The sequence below is a fragment of the Euwallacea similis genome, chromosome 1, assembly GCF_039881205.1.
Source record: "Euwallacea similis isolate ESF13 chromosome 1, ESF131.1, whole genome shotgun sequence".
Classification (NCBI taxonomy): Eukaryota; Metazoa; Arthropoda; class Insecta; order Coleoptera; family Curculionidae; genus Euwallacea; species Euwallacea similis.
The window spans coordinates 4983650-4999471 of NC_089609.1; the positions used below are offsets into that span (position 1 = coordinate 4983650).

General features: G+C 35.8%; 4 protein-coding genes across 4 annotated transcripts in view; 2 read left to right on the forward strand and 2 right to left on the reverse strand.

The window, feature by feature from the left end:
* Positions 1 to 479: 479 nt before the first annotated feature.
* Positions 480 to 1264, forward strand: LOC136408804 (5-demethoxyubiquinone hydroxylase, mitochondrial-like). The gene is made up of 3 exons (XM_066389975.1): positions 480 to 675; positions 733 to 1097; positions 1143 to 1264. The coding sequence occupies exons 1-3, from the start codon at positions 563 to 565 to the stop codon at positions 1241 to 1243; spliced, it is 579 nt and encodes a 192-aa protein (XP_066246072.1). The 5' UTR covers positions 480 to 562; the 3' UTR covers positions 1244 to 1264.
* A 46-nt stretch (positions 1265 to 1310) lies between these two features.
* Positions 1311 to 3016, reverse strand: Rheb (Ras homolog enriched in brain). The gene has a single exon (XM_066389987.1). The coding sequence runs from the start codon at positions 2725 to 2727 to the stop codon at positions 2176 to 2178; it is 552 nt and encodes a 183-aa protein (XP_066246084.1). The 5' UTR covers positions 2728 to 3016; the 3' UTR covers positions 1311 to 2175.
* Positions 3017 to 3282: 266 nt separating this feature from the next.
* On the reverse strand, positions 3283 to 4777 carry Non3 (Ribosome production factor 2-like protein Non3). Its single transcript, XM_066395818.1, has 3 exons — positions 4630 to 4777; positions 3923 to 4554; positions 3283 to 3866 (listed from the first exon to the last, which is right to left on the reverse strand). Exons 1-3 carry the CDS (start codon positions 4650 to 4652, stop codon positions 3580 to 3582), a joined length of 942 nt encoding a protein of 313 aa, XP_066251915.1. The 5' UTR covers positions 4653 to 4777; the 3' UTR covers positions 3283 to 3579.
* A 1002-nt stretch (positions 4778 to 5779) lies between these two features.
* bsk (mitogen-activated protein kinase dJNK) overlaps positions 5780 to 15822 on the forward strand; it is a 35990-nt gene continuing 25947 nt past the window's right edge. Inside the window, exon 1 of the mRNA XM_066395760.1 lies at positions 5780 to 5968. The gene's annotated coding sequence lies outside the window, so the exon portion shown is untranslated. The remainder of the gene's footprint in view (positions 5969 to 15822) is intronic.

The window sequence follows — 15822 nt, forward strand, 5'->3', positions numbered from 1 at the left end:
TATGAAGAACACTATAGTTATTTTTATTGCAATTTAATTTTATGGGTCATGACCAAAGTTACAGAAAATAATATTTCCTAATGAGTTTCATGCATGATTTGTCCTAATTATGAAACGAAATGAAAAAATGTGAACATATTCAATTCAATCTATGTCCTGTATATCTAGATAATTGTTGTTGCTGGTCCTATTTTTTAATTGAGCTATGAAATGAAGGTACCTATACTGTATCTGTACTCGTGTTACATTTACTTGTTTCATAAAATCTTACTTGTTGCATAATATTATACATTTCTAATGCGCAACTAAATATTTACATAGTCTACATGATCTATGCACTGCTCAAACTGTACTGAAAGTTTCTATTTTTGTCAAAATTAATGTCAAATCCATCAGCTGTTCTTTGCCAAAATCAGCAGATGTTTGTTTATATAACATAACAAAAAATTTAAATGTCATTAATCTCCCATTTCTAATTGTTTACTTTTTCATGCCTAATTTGAGCGATACACTTAATCGTTTACGATAGTAAATTAACCCAAACCTGACACTATCCTAGATCATGAGTTTAGCACATCCTGCGGCCTTTTTTAGTCGTTATATAGCCCATAGAACCTATACGAGCAAAGCGGTTTTAGACCAGATTATCCGGGTTGATCATGCCGGAGAACTTGGGTCTGTATCTATTAAACCATATCTGAACCCCATTAACATCTTTCATCTGCTCTATAGAGCAGACAGGATCTATGCAGGCCAATTGGCAGTTCTAGAGAGCACTTCTAAAGGGCCTCTAATTCACCACATGTGGGAGCAGGAGAAAGGCCACAGAGCCAAATTTGAGGAGCTCATTAAGAAGTATCGTGTGCGTCCCACTGTTATGACTCCCATTTGGAATGTGGCTGCCTATATGTTAGGAGCAGGTACAGCACTATTAGGTGACAAAGCTGCAATGGCTTGTACTGTCGCTGTTGAAACTGTAATTATTGAGCATTATAATGATCAACTAAGAACTCTGTTGGAGGATCCTGAGGCCAATCGAGAATTAATGGAGGTTATTACAAAGTTTCGAGATGAGGAGCAGGAGCATCATGATACAGGTAATTTTCTTAGCAATTTGTGTGTATTCTTTTAATTTATTTTAGGAATTGATCATGGAGCTGAACAGGCTCCGCTTTATCGAGTATTGACAGATGTAATTAAAACTGGGTGTAAAGGTGCTATAGCCATATCTAAAGTTATTTAATAAATTGCATATTGGTAAAAATATTGTTTTTTAAACTTCATCCATCCTAACAATAAAACAGTGCAAATAAATTGAAAAAATATATATTGGCTTAGGAGTAGAATTATTATAAATAAATATGAAAATTTAATAAACTTAAAATAGATAGAACACAAATATTATGTATGTAGAAAGTGTGGGTATACCTGTACAATAATTAACATTTCTCTAACACAAAACAGGGATATATAGCAAACACTTGCCACATTAATATAACATTTTTATGAAAGTTAAATAAACACATCAACTATATTAATTCTTTTTATATAAACATGAAGCTATTGGAAGTGCTTTTTCTACCTTTGAAAGTGATATTTTCAGGAGCTGAAATAAGTAAAATACAGTCATCATCACTTTCAATCATTACACTACTTTTAGCTTTCTTATTTTACAAAGCTAGAGATGCACACAAATATATAAAACAAATAATAAGTATATAGTATATCATACATTACAACACAAACATAATCCCTAATATGGTAGCATTAAAATATTAACAAAATTCGAATGAAGTATTTTTATGCAAAACTCCTACCTTTACTGAATATTTTAAGCTACACCTAATTAAAACACAACAGCAGTATGCCCTATTAAATTGAGGATTATGAACACTCAACAGCTTGCACCACATCTAACTAAAATTGTTAATATATTAAATTTAAAAACTTCTCTTTCATTGCTTCATAGAAGGTAACATTCATCAACTAATCTACATGCTATTAGAACCTAGAACACACAACAATATACCTTTCAATATTAAAAAATTATACACAATGTCTCCCTTTAAGCAAAGCAATATGAATTTATCAAAAAACGCTACAACACAAACTAGGGATATAAACAGGATTATTTGCACATAAGGCTAGCAATTTCTCTAAGAATTACAAAATGATTTATGATATTGAACAATTGGACTTATCCCCAGCATTGCCATTGGCTTTCTCAATTTCACTGAGCAACAAGTGAAACACATCTGAAACTGATAAATTCTCTTTTGCTGATGTTTCCAAGAAGATACCATTCCATTCATCTGCCAACTTCTTGCCTTCACTTGACGACACCTTTCTTTCCAAGTGAAGATCAGTCTTATTCCCCACTAAAACTATCGGAACCTGAACTTTCCCGGTAATGTCCAATAATTTGTCATAGATTGACTTCACTACATTAAAGGATTTAACACTTGTTATGCTGTAAACTAACACATAACCATGCACATCAATCACATATTGGGAAGGAAAGAGTGAGTACTCGTCCAAGCCTGCTGTATCCATCAACTTGATTTCATAGTCTTGCGAATTGATCCTTACAGTCTTGGTGAAGGTATTCTCTATTGTGGGGTCATAAGAATCCACAAATTGACCTTCAATAAACTGGATGCTGAGAGAGGACTTGCCCACTGACCTATAACCCATGACGGCAATTTTCCGTTGTTTCGGGGTAGGCATTGTCGGTTTACTTTTGCATTAAATAAAGTGAGAAACGTCCTGGAGAAGATCCAGAAGGCAACAGAATGCTGGGAGGATGAATGATCTTGCAACGCAATTGTTGAAAAAGCAAAAAGTAAAGAAGTTCTTATTTAACACTGCTAAAACTGATAACTGTCGAAATCGTTATAGTTTAAGAGAACTTTTTGGTGGGTTTAGGGCAAATTAGTTGAGATATAAACAAAAATACAGAAGATTTTTGGAAAATTTTCTCATTTTCTGCTTAAACTTTTTTTTATCTTCTGACAGTGACAGCTAGCCGTCAAAATCTCTAAATCAAACAATCAAGTATAAAAGAGAAAAAGGTCTATCTTGAAATATGTGTCTTTGTTTAACACATATAATATGAAGATGACTTTTGTGACATCTATCGGTAAGTTACCTTTTTAGGATAGTAGGTAAACAACGTAAACAATTATTGGATACTTCTAATGTTAAATTCAAAACTCTGTGACGTAATAATTTTCAATTTTTCCCCGCAAAACTTAAACTCGTAAAATGCAGTTGTTTTATATTTTTAATAAAAAGTATTTACAAACCCTAATACTATTTCATTTTTCTCATTTTATAACCGCACTTACAATTTTAAATACTTAATAATCAATAACTAAAATTGACTTATATTAAATATATACATTTCAATAGCACTTTGGGAAGTTGTAAAATGGTTGTGAAATAAAAATAAAAATATTGGTAAAGATATAAAATCAACAATATGGCACAACTCCCAATAAATGACAAAAATATCATCCCAAATTCATGCCTTTAAAGATTAAGAGTCAGTCAATTAGGAAAACACAAAAATTATTTTCGCTAATTGACTCTCTTAACTCTTTTAATATTATCATTGGTTTGAGTTGCCTTTCTTTTGAGCGTTCTTTTCTCTTGATCATTCTTTTTCAGACCCTTTATTTTTCGAGTTTGAATTTTGTTAATGTCTTGTTTTCCAATGTGGATACGTCCATGAGTGTTACCCAGGCCATCAGTGCTGATATTCTTCTTTTTAGTAACTTTTAGTTCTGCAGGTTTCTTGCAGGCCTCCTTCATTAAATCTGGGGTTGGCAATTTAGAGCGTCTAAGGGTAAAGTCTATTCTGGGACCTGCAATTTTAAAAAGTAAAAATTATACTCTTGAAACTTGGCATTAGTACATTTACCAATTTCTTCTAGTTCCACTCGAGGAGTTTTCAACCCACTCTTCTTAAGCAACACTTTATAAGACCTGAGATATATTTTACCCTCTGGAGTAATATTAAAGCTAATGGTATGTTCTATACCCTGAAGTCTCACTGCATCTACCTGTTCTCTATGAAAAAAGTCAATAAAAATTGATTTCAGTTGTTTCAGTTCATCAGACTGTTCCCATTGAGGTCCATTGAACAGCAAGCAAGGTTTTATCCCTAGAGTCACTTTTGAAGTTGCAAATTCCTCTAATCCTTTATAGCTCTCTATATTAAGTTCAATCATATCTAAGAGGGTATGATTGAACATTCTACCGACTACCAAGTTGTCTGGACGCTTTTTACTGTGACTGCCTAACATAAACAGACCACAATCGTGCTTTTTGCAAAAAGCTTCTACAGGAGTTGCATTCTCAAAAATTGTGATGTCATTGTTCCTGGATAGCATTTCGGCATCTGGTTTTTTAATGTTGTAAATATCCTTGAGGACCTTTCTAACTTTGTCAGATGTTTTCCGGCCTTTGAACAAAATTGCCCGTTTGGTGCCCTCAATCACTTGGGGCTCTCGCTTGAGGAGCACTTTCTTGCCTTTACGTGTGGTGGGTTTCCTACAAAAACAAATGGTAATATGTAGGAAAACTTACCGACATTTAACGTTAGACAATTGCATAAGTTACACTTACACCACACGTTGTAAAACCGACATTATTCACTGGTTTTTCAGGCCAATATTTAATGGTTTTTCAAAAACAACCCCAAAAAACACGAACTGCTCAACACGTGTTGACAAGAATTATGGAAGTGGTGCTGATGTTACCAACATAATAACTGACGAATGTTTCTTAGCGGGAGTTTTGAACTTGAATTAGTGAAAATATAAAATTTTCATAATATTATATTAGCAGGTTATAATTTTCTTATAGTATTGATCCTTCTCTCTTAAGGTTAGTTTGATTATAGCGATAGAAATTTTAAATCAGTAGTTGAATTAATTAATAATTTAGAGCAATTCAAAATGTCCGCGTTTTTATGTAAAAAAAAAATCCCTAGAGGATTGAATCTTTCAAGGGAAGCCGTCATGTCACATTGGTAAAATTATCAAGGTCAAAAAATGGAAGGTTTCTGTTTTACTCTCAAATTACCTTCTTTTCTTAGAAATATAGCAATTTTCCTGAAAGAAATCGCAAGAATAATATTGTTTAAATTAAAAAATATCAAAAGTAGTTCATAAAAAATGTACAATTCTGTTAAAATCAGCGAAAAAAGTACCAATTTTTTAAACTTTGGCATTAAAATGGCCGCGGAAAAATCATGTGACCTCTAGACCAATCGAAATAAGGAGTGATAAAAAAAAATCTGAAGTAGACGATGAAGTATTAGAGGCATGTCCTGCTGTCGTGGTATGGAATCACTAGGCGTTTTCCATTGGGTGTCAGAAATAGGATTGCCACACCAAACTCGTAAAACAGGAACGTGATGTGTTTTATTACTAAACTTAGAATAAACTTATTTCTACTGTGTACAGAGTATGATTGTTACCAGTTGGAGTACATGTGGAGGGTGCGAGGCCCGGAAGAGAAAAGAGCCCGTTGGTGATGTGATTAACGGTTTTATATGGTTTGGATCGAACTATCCAGAATGTATTTCCGGAAATCGTTACGGAAAATGTTTTCCTGCCGTTGTTTTAGTTCTCTACAGAACCGAGATACTGCTCTGGTTCGCAGTGCACTGTTACAGTCATTATTAGATGAGTGACACTGCACGCGCTGCTGCTCCGTCACACACGATACGTATGTCATTTCCTTCTTCTGTCATGTCAACGCGTGTCAACCAACAACGAAAGAAAATCCAATTTCCCGATTTTCCACGATTTTCTGTGAAGTCGGTCCCTGAGTGTGTTGGCGTAATGTGGTGTTTATGAAAAACTCTCCTTAATTTGATGTTTTGTGTTAAATTCTGCGTTATTTTAGCGGAAACGAGCCGTGGTTGAACCGTTCCAATCATACATTCCTCAAGCCTTTAGTAAGTTTTTCTAGGATTTCCTATTTGTCATGTTGTAATTGAAATGAATTCTTAACTTTTATCAGGAACGATTTGCAACTTTTGAACATTTAGAATCGATTATATGCACCTGTTCAGCACTTAAAAGAGGGTGTTCTTGCATGTGTTCTGTTTTAAATGGTTTCAGGGTAATAGTAATAGTTTACAAGGGGGCATAGCCCAAACATAGAGGGCATAGATGAAATGAACTTTTGGGCTATGCCTTTATCTATAGCTATGCCTGCCTTCTCACGATCTTTATGAAGAATACAGAATAATGAGTTGTCTTGTCAGTTTTTTCAGTGTTTTGTATCGTATGTTATTAGCTATTCAAGTATAAAGTGCAGATTTATGGTTTAGGGAAAATATATTATGTCCCTGGATGTATCTTATAAGAAAACTAATCTGGGATTCTGGTCATCAATAAATGTTAACATTGGGATTGTGATCCTGATCTCAGACATAGAAAAATATTACACTTTACATATAGCAAAGTGTCCTTACTGACATAACTAAAGTGTTCTACATTAAATACAGTTACATTAGAGACATATTTCATGAGTGTTTAAACCAAAAGAACATTGCTACTTCACTGACTATTATTTTACTCCCTATGACAAACATCTTTGTTGCCATACAAATACTCCACACTCATCTAAGACTTGATATTGCTTCCTAATACACAAAAGCTTTTACAACTTTTTATAAATTTATCACCATTTGCCAGATCCCATACTGGACATCCTTATGTTGGACACACTGTACAAATAGATAGTTTGTATATTAGTACCAATTCTGTCCCAGATCCTTAAACAATGTTAAGTGAACAATGACATCCAATTAATATTATTTACTCACTAACCGTGTCAGTTTCCCCATCCCCGATCCTCACCATCCCCTATTCAGACAATTATCAAATGAGACCAACTAGTAATCCTTTACTCCCAAAATCGCCCCACCTCACCCTGTTATTAACCCCCTGTCTGTCAAGATGTCACTACGCCACTTACAAAGATCCATTTGAGGGGATCACATGGGAGCTGGAGTGGATCTGAAATATTAAATAGCTTCGAAATAACCCCTGGAATAAAACCTGGCTGGAAGTTAAACTGAGTGCTGTGAACTTGAGACATGGGAGGTTTTTCCTGTTTTAATAATTTAATTGTTTTTAAGATGGAATATATGATAGGAATCAATCATCTCCTGAAAAATTTATGACCACATGATATCTGCTGATATTTCATTACTGGGAATATAAAAAGGGCACAAAAATCTCTGTAATTTTAGAATGATTTACACAACGCCCCTGATTGATGAACGTTGCGGGCCATTAATACCCGTCGTATTTTAGGCAGTTTTATTATTCAGACGGACGGAGATTTTCGGGGCATTATAGAAAGGGATTTGAGCAAAAGGATGTTTCGTAATTTATTTTAAAGCGGAGGTATCCAGAGAAGTGAGTGCTCCCCCTCCCACTCCCCCCTCACTTAATTTGAACGTACGAGGGGTCTTATGTGATGATGCCGCAAAATTCTCTGCCAAATTCTGCACCCTAGGGAATGCTTTATATTCGCATATTAATAATACGTTTGCCTTTACCATGATATCATTTCTCCTCATCGCACAATTTAATGCCGTATGATACCTACTCACTTAGATTTCCATCAAAATCTTCCGAGTTATGACGATAATTTTCCTTTTTCATTCACACTCATATAATTGTTAATATTCTGAGTTATTAACTCGCCCAAAAGGGCAAGTCAGAATATAAATGTCAAGTTATCAGCATCAATCCCGAATCGGGTTACAAATTGCCGGATTTCGCAACAAGACGCCCAGGGGGACCGTATCTTAGTTATTATGTCTGATCAGTTGTGTACTACGTTCAAGATTATAGCGGGAAATCGTATAGTAACGACACCGTTATTAATCAAGAGATGTGTGCCATGTAGTTGGGGCAAATTGACAGTGACATATTTCATTGTTGAGAAGCGAGGGAGGCCCTACACATGGAAGGAGCCACGCTGTCTTGTTCTGTTTTACTAGTGTTTTTATTTTCTATTATTTTGTTTCTACAGGGTGTTTCGAAAAAGTGGGGCCAAACTTGAGGAGGTTATAGAGGACATTGTGATAGAAAAATTTTGCACATAAGCCTCTAGTCGAAAATGAGCCGTTCCGGCTCTGGAGCATTTTTTGTCCAAGAACATAATGTTTTCTCGTTGACAGTAAAACACATTGATATTTATGTAATTTTTATTAAACGCAACGCAAAAATAATAAATTCATAATAATGGTTCCCTCAGCTTGTTACATAAATTTGTCCGTCCAATCATGAAATCGCGCAACCTTTGTAGCATATGTGGACCTTGCTGCAGGAAAAAACAGGCTGCCATCACGCTTCCTAACAGTTCTTCGTGTGTGGTTTCATTTCCAGAGGAAAAATCCAACGGGGTTAAATCAGGACTTCGCGCTGGCCAACTGATATGTCCTCTCCGATTACTTCTTCCGATCCATCGCCCAGAAAATTGTAGGTTTAGGTAATCCTGCACATTGCCGGCAAAATGTGTAGTTGCACTGTCGTATTGCAATCAAATTTTATTCTGCATCGCCATAGGAATCTTTCAATAAACGTGTTTAATAAAAATTATTTAAACGTTATATTTTTGGACAAAAATTGCTCCAGAGTCAAAACGGCTTATTTTCGATTAGGGGTTTATATGCAAAAATGTTCCTCAATATCCTCTATAATGTCCTTAATTTTGATATCACCTTGTTGAAACACCTTGTATAGGGTGTGCGTCTTACTAATATACAGAAAGTCGACCTGACTTTATCAGCTTCGACAACCTCAATATTTGTACGAATTTTCATATCCTGAACTCTTCCACATTGCGGGTTTTTTTTGCAGAATTCCGTTTCGACGTAGAAGAGTTCGGAGTATGAGAGAGGAAATTTCAGAGAATTCGTAAAAATATTGAAGGTAGCGCCACACAGTGTTTGTACCATTGTGTCTGGAACACTGTATAAAATTGGGTATAATACATGTGTTGATGTTACTACGAAGTCTAATTCTAGCAAGAAGTTTGCATTAGTTTCAATGGTATAAATCGTAAGTTGTATCAACGAATAGAACTAATCAAATAAACTTTCTTAAACAAATAAACAAGGTATAAATACATTTACGATGTCACTAACATTTTGCTGCTCGATCCATTAAGTGGTTTATTCTAGACTGGCTGTCTCGTATTTCCCATATTTCAAATTGTGAATATAAATGCTGAAGTTGTGTTCATATTTATAGCCTTATTTCCTAAAAGCCTTTCATTTTCATCCAGGGAGTTACATTTAGATAAATTTCTTAAATTTATACTGGATCTATTGTGATTTATAGCTTTAGTTCTTAAACAACGGTCTAAAATTGCAAAGGTGGGACAAGTGTCACCTGGGCAGGGAGAAAATTCCTTCACTGCTCTGGAAAATTTTAGCTCATTTCGCCTGTAAGTTCCCAATTAACTTCATGTACTCCTTTCATTTTATCTATATCGGCTTTAGTGTGTGAATTAGGTATTAGTAACACGAAGGTTTGGTCGGGTTGGAGAACTGGTTCCTTTTGGTTCTTCGGAATTTTCCTCGTTGTTAATTAGGACTTGGGACAGTGGCGCCTAGTAGGCCATAGTTACCTGTAGAAATTACCTCAAATGGGGAGCCATGGTGCCGTTTGTTCTGTATAAAAATATGATGTAATCTGAAATATTCAAAAATGTTGGAAGGGCAAGAGAACAGAGGTACATGGTCTCGGAGTGAGCCTCGAAGGACCTAACTTCTCACTATGCCATTAAGGCCCGTCAATTGTATCAGATTTATGAATCAGGCCATTGGGGAGTGAAAGTTTCCCCAGAACTTTAATATGACGTGTTTGCTAACATTCTATATGCCAGACTCGTTTTCATCGGTCGTTTAGACCTCATTCTCTAGGGAATGCGTTTTGCTTTCTAAAATTAAGAGGCTGGTCCCCAATCTTTTCATTACCACTAAATACAGACGAAAATCTAGCTGACTATTTTCATTCGAAGTAATGTTGTATAGAGTATTTCATGCTGCTCTGACTAAATTGAGAGTATTTTCCAGGAATTATAATTTGTTTTAGAGTTATCCATGTTTTGTGGATAGATTCGCCTCTTATACGTAGTTACACCTCACAAATAATACTTTCCAGCGTTGGATAGACAAGGTGTTCTTTCCCATTGCAGTAAGAGCATTTTATCAGAAACTCCAATATTTGGAAATCATATAGCGTCCATTAGGATCCATATTTTTTGTGCTCGAATTTAAATTTGCAGATAATTTTTGGTTTTGATTGTAAACTCTACACGTTACCTGCAGCGTTTCCATAGATTTTAAATAGTTTTCAAATGTGGCCAACTCAACATCTCTCTCAGGGACCTCTTGGCACCGTTGCGGGACAGTAACCAACCTACACAATCCGCATTAACAACCGTTTTAATTACTTGCACAACATGGTGAAGTTTAATCCGAAATTCATGCGCCACATTTCCAGGCAATGCAATATGCAAGAGCAAGGGAGTCCTGCTTTATGCCCTACGGCGAAGGACGGACAATTTTGCCGTTATGGGATTTGAACTAATTAGATGGTTTTAAAATAATGTGATGGCCGGAAAATTAAAGGACGACCTAGATTAAAATCATTGGAAAAAAGAAGGAAAGAAATGTTAAAATCCAGGAGCGCTAAATCGAGTTCTGGATAAGTTCAAATTCTTGTTATGTTACATGTATCCATTGCAATTTTCGAAGTGTTATTTTGATCGTAGCGCTGTTTTTTGGGTGTTAATGGGTGGTTTCTGTCAACACGCTCAAAAAATCAACCAAAAATTGTGATTTTCTCTTTAGGACCACCACCAAGGTCCATGAGTCCAAGTGTTGAAATTTTGAGATATTCACGTCCTGTTCCCATATGTTGGGAATTGCAGTTATTAGAAGTTCGCTTCGGTTGTCGGACTAAAATCGTAATAGAGTTTCCTCTAATGTGGAGCCATTATCCACCCCCTCATCGCAGCCAGAATTCGGCACTTTATTCCATGAATGGAACGAGGGAACTTGGAAGTCGACGCGGGTCGATAACGGACACACCCGCGAGGCACACTTCTGCAAACGTTGCTATCCGCAGGCATTTAAGGTTTGCTGATATTATTAGATTAGTTTTTCCCGACGGTTATCGGATGTTTTACAGTGTTTGATGAAGAGATTTTACCTTGGAAAGTTAGGCGAATGAAGTTTTATTTACCACAGCTGCTCTTAAGATGTGAAAATAGTCGTGAATTGTCTAGAATTTCAATTTGGTTACTATAGTAAATGTAGTAAGGCGAAATTCTCAGATTCGTGGAACAAAAAGTTAGCCTCAACAATGACAATTTTGAGACTACTATTTAGATCTCCGGCGGCCAACCTCTATGAAATTCACTGTCTATAATATCTTCTCTGATCAAAATACCACTGTGGAAAAGAACTTTTGCTCAAGAGTTTCCAAGTGGAGAAGATCTAATCTAAGTTTTGTATGATCTTTTTTTACTATTGCTGTGCTGGTTGTAGCGAGAACAGCGGTGAAGTTTAATCACATTCCCATCATATACAGGATGCCTTTTTAAAGCTCATGGATTTTCACATTTTTGCATTCAACTTTTTTGTGAGTACGACGATGTATCACATGTTAAAGATCAGTCTCGCAGTTTGGTGGAAATTGATGCTGAATGAATTCCCTGGGGAACGTTCTACTCTTCAGAATACGGAATCGGGCCGTTGATATCCTGTCATGATGGTGAATGCGCCTGGCGTAAAATTTGTTTCTTATACTTAAACCAAAAAGGTCACTTTTGAGAATCCCCTCAATATTGTAAGTTTTCAACAAGACTTTTCTCACCTTAACAAGAGGTATATTTGTCATCTAGATACATAACTGATGAACTCCATTTTCCCCTGTTCGCAAGGCATGTCATTCAACTCAGTTTCTTCAAATATTTGTCAAGTACCTCATTAATTATCCTGACTATGAAGGATTCGTTATTCCTTTTCGAAAGCTTGCTCGTACAAGATATCGCGTTTTCCGTTTAACAAACTGAATGGTTCATTAGGCTGTCAGGTTGAGCTTGTTTGCATATCTTAATGAAAGAATTTAAAATGTAGATAAAAAGCTCACTGAGGTGAGTGACTTTTTGTGGGGGAATCTGGGGTCTTACGTTGGAAATTATGTACCCACTTATGCAAATTCCCATATGGTAAAATGCATTGAAGCACTATCTTTTGGCGTAATTTGCATGTTCATTAATCAAGATTATCTACTTCCTTCTTGCAGTTAAATTTGCAGATGAAGTTCCAAAACTGGCAATACGCATTGTTAAAATCCGACAGAAATCTCGAAATTATTCTGCAGAATTTCTCGAGTAATTAAAGCGTGAGTGACTAAAAATTTCTAATTGCTCTTCCAGGGCCACACAAGATATCTCTTTTGCGAAATATTTCTAATCCCGAAGGAGAAATTAGGCTCGACTGAAACGTAAATTTGTCAATTAAAGATGTGGACATTTATTGCTTTGGTGTATCGGGGAATTGTTATGTCACAAGTAACTCTCAATAAAGTTGGATAAGTTGGGAATGGGCGATAGGTTAATGGATATCAAGTGTCCTGGAAAGTTGTGAAAACTGGGAACCATTCCTTTTCACGTTTTATGCGTTGTTTTTGCTTATATAAATTCGCGATAATTAGCTTTTAGCCAATCACCTGTAATCAGAGCGATCTACATTTGTACTTGTATCAGCAGTTCCGTTTTTAAAATGAGCTTATTTCTTTCCAGGTGCACCGTTATCATTTTATTGGCCATTTTAACCATTTGCAGGTAAGTCATGTTGTAATATCCCTCGAAAGTCAAAATTATAATATCTTTTTTCCTTCCTGACAAAAAATTTAAAATGATATCGAATTCACGGCAACATCCGCTTCCAGTTATTTCCCCCATGTGTATCCAGTGTCATCCCAAATTATAAAGCGCACTTCCGTTCATATTCCTGGCTGCGATTATTTCGAGGATAATTTGTATTCACCCTAAAAGTTTTATTAAGCGAAATCCAGTTCCCCCTTTTTTGCCGATTTCACACAAAACTGGCTGAAAACAACGGCTGAAGATCAATATTAGGGTGACAATTTTATTGAGAACAACAAACAATGGTTGAACTTAAGCTAAATTTGACCTTTTCAGACGACAGGTGTAGTTTCGCATTTGGACTCTTAGGGCCTTATTCTCGGCGCACTCGTAATTTTCATAGGAGGATATTTGGGGGATGGAATTTCGAAAAGTTGCGAAACGTACACGCTTGAAGATTCTAACAATTAAATAACGTTAATTATCCACATCTGCAGAGTGACGCAGCTGTAGAGTGCGTCCCTTAAAGTCGTTAAGAAGCTTTAAACAAGAGAAGCGTATTTGCATGCTTTACCGAAAGGTTCAACATAATATAGCATTAATGCATAAGCATGCACTTGGACCGGAGCCAAATCTCAACACTAAAAATGAAGATTAACTAGTTCGAATTAATTCTCGATTTTTTGTAAAGCCGTGTCGCTCTTCGTGTAAAACCATAAAATTTGCATTTATTCTTTTCTCTATTGTCCGGTCCAAGCGACCCTTGAGGGTGCCTACATTGCTTGCATTTGTTCTATGATAATAACACTCGATTATTAATATACTCAGCAACGCCACAGGAGTTCTTGGTCACTTCTTGTCATGCCAGGGCCGAGTTCGTTGTCCTCATTTAAGAGGGAACACTATTTATTCCCTGCCACATTGACCAATTAGGGCGTAAATGACCACCTTTCACGAATAAAGTTAACATTCCCATTAAGTGGAAATTGCCTGGGATGAGGGGTGGTGCTTTACCGAGCCATTGCACGTTTAAACAGCTTTAGATACCCTTACACTACGTTTACCTATATTTACGCAAATACTCCGAAAACGTACTTCTACCAAATTAAATTTAGTTTGCGAATAGAATATTTTATAATGGCAAGAATCAATATTCAGATTCCTATTAACGGAGTTGGTATAAATGGTTTCTGTATTTTTCAGTGAAAAGATATCAATGCCAGAGTTTTAATCTAAAATGCAGACTTTTTGAAATGGAACACGACGAGTAATAATGTAATGCAAAAACCTTCTGGATGGCTGACTGTTTTTCAATGACACACGGTGATGTAATTTGTAAATTATTGCTTGAGATAATGTTGTACATTTTCGAATTGCTGTCTCGGAAATTGGTTTATTATTATTTTTGTAATATCAATAAGTTCCAGCTCAGTTATAGAGTCAACGTTAATTAAACGTAAAGCTTAAGAGCAAATTTACCCGAACAGTGAATCTATATCCATTTAAGTTAGTGCCAGAGTGGCGAGATCTTTTTTTCGCTGCAAATTCAATTCCCTTCCTTCTAAAACACCACTTGCAGAGAATTAAAATATTTCAGTACGTGAAAGATTAGAATTTCCCAATTAAGCTAAACCCTCTTTAATTGCTACTCTACCTAATCTGGACACTTTAAGGATAATCGAATAGAAGCACCCTGTATCTTCCATATCGATCCCATTAAATCAGTCCGAGAGCGTTGGACTGCAGAGTGAATGCTGTGACACAGTTTACTGTTGCGGTTTGCTTAAAAGGTTCGTGTGAGACGTGAATGGACACAGTCCCATTTTCACACCCTGTTTTCGATGTGAGTAATCCACTTTTCAGGTGGATGTTTGATGTAGGTATAGGGTGAAACGTTTTAGCTAAAAGAGGGATTTTAATTGAATTAATGTTCGTGCATGTCATGACAAATGTCTAATTTCATTTACGGAGAAGAGTTACTCTGCAATCCTCACAGCTTTAGATATATCCCTCAGTTGTACGTAATTGGTGGACTGTCGAAAATTCAGAATCCACCCACATAGCTGGCGCTGATAAATTACTGAGTGAGGACTGCAAATCAAATGGAGTGAGTAGGAAGCTACAGCCAAATGACGAACTTCAAAGTAGACCGGCAATTAGAGCAATTACTTACTTGGATGACGTCAAAATGACGCATTTTGTCTTCTTACTCTTTATTGAAATTCTTAATATTCAATAAGTGAAGTTCTTGCCAATTTTCTGTCTCGTGGGAATTTCAAGAATTGAAGGCCTGAGCCAGTGAATTTTTGAAGTCAGAAATCGATCCTGAAAGAAATGAAAGTTTATTTTTGTATTTTGGTATAAAATATAGGAAGGTTTGAATCTACAAATTTGGCAAAATGGACATTCCACGGAATACCTGGTGGTACGATATTAGTTCCTTCTTTCACCTTATAGCCTTTGAAGTAAAAAAAAAAAATAGGACAGGTTGTGGATACTAAACTTTAACTAAAACCGTACATTAACACTTGGATTACTGATTAATGAAACCAGAGGTCTACGAAATCGGAAATTCAGCAGAGAAGTACTTTGAGAAAATTCACATGCGCCTGTTGCAAGTTTCATTTCTCTTTTTTTTCTTTTTTTCCATTTCATCCGCAAACATACCTACTGCGTTGTATTTATCCTGAAGTATATATCCACACGTTTTGTTGCATTTTTTAGCGTTTCTTTCATTGTAAAATAAAATTCTAAAATCCACAATAAATCACCAATTTCACCGAATGTTCAACCCAATGCCTTCCAGTTTCACTAAACGTAACAGTGAAAAGATAATCATTATGCATTAAAATTACCCTATATTTTCTTTTGGAAATAAAGGAAAAATTACCTATTAAATTATAT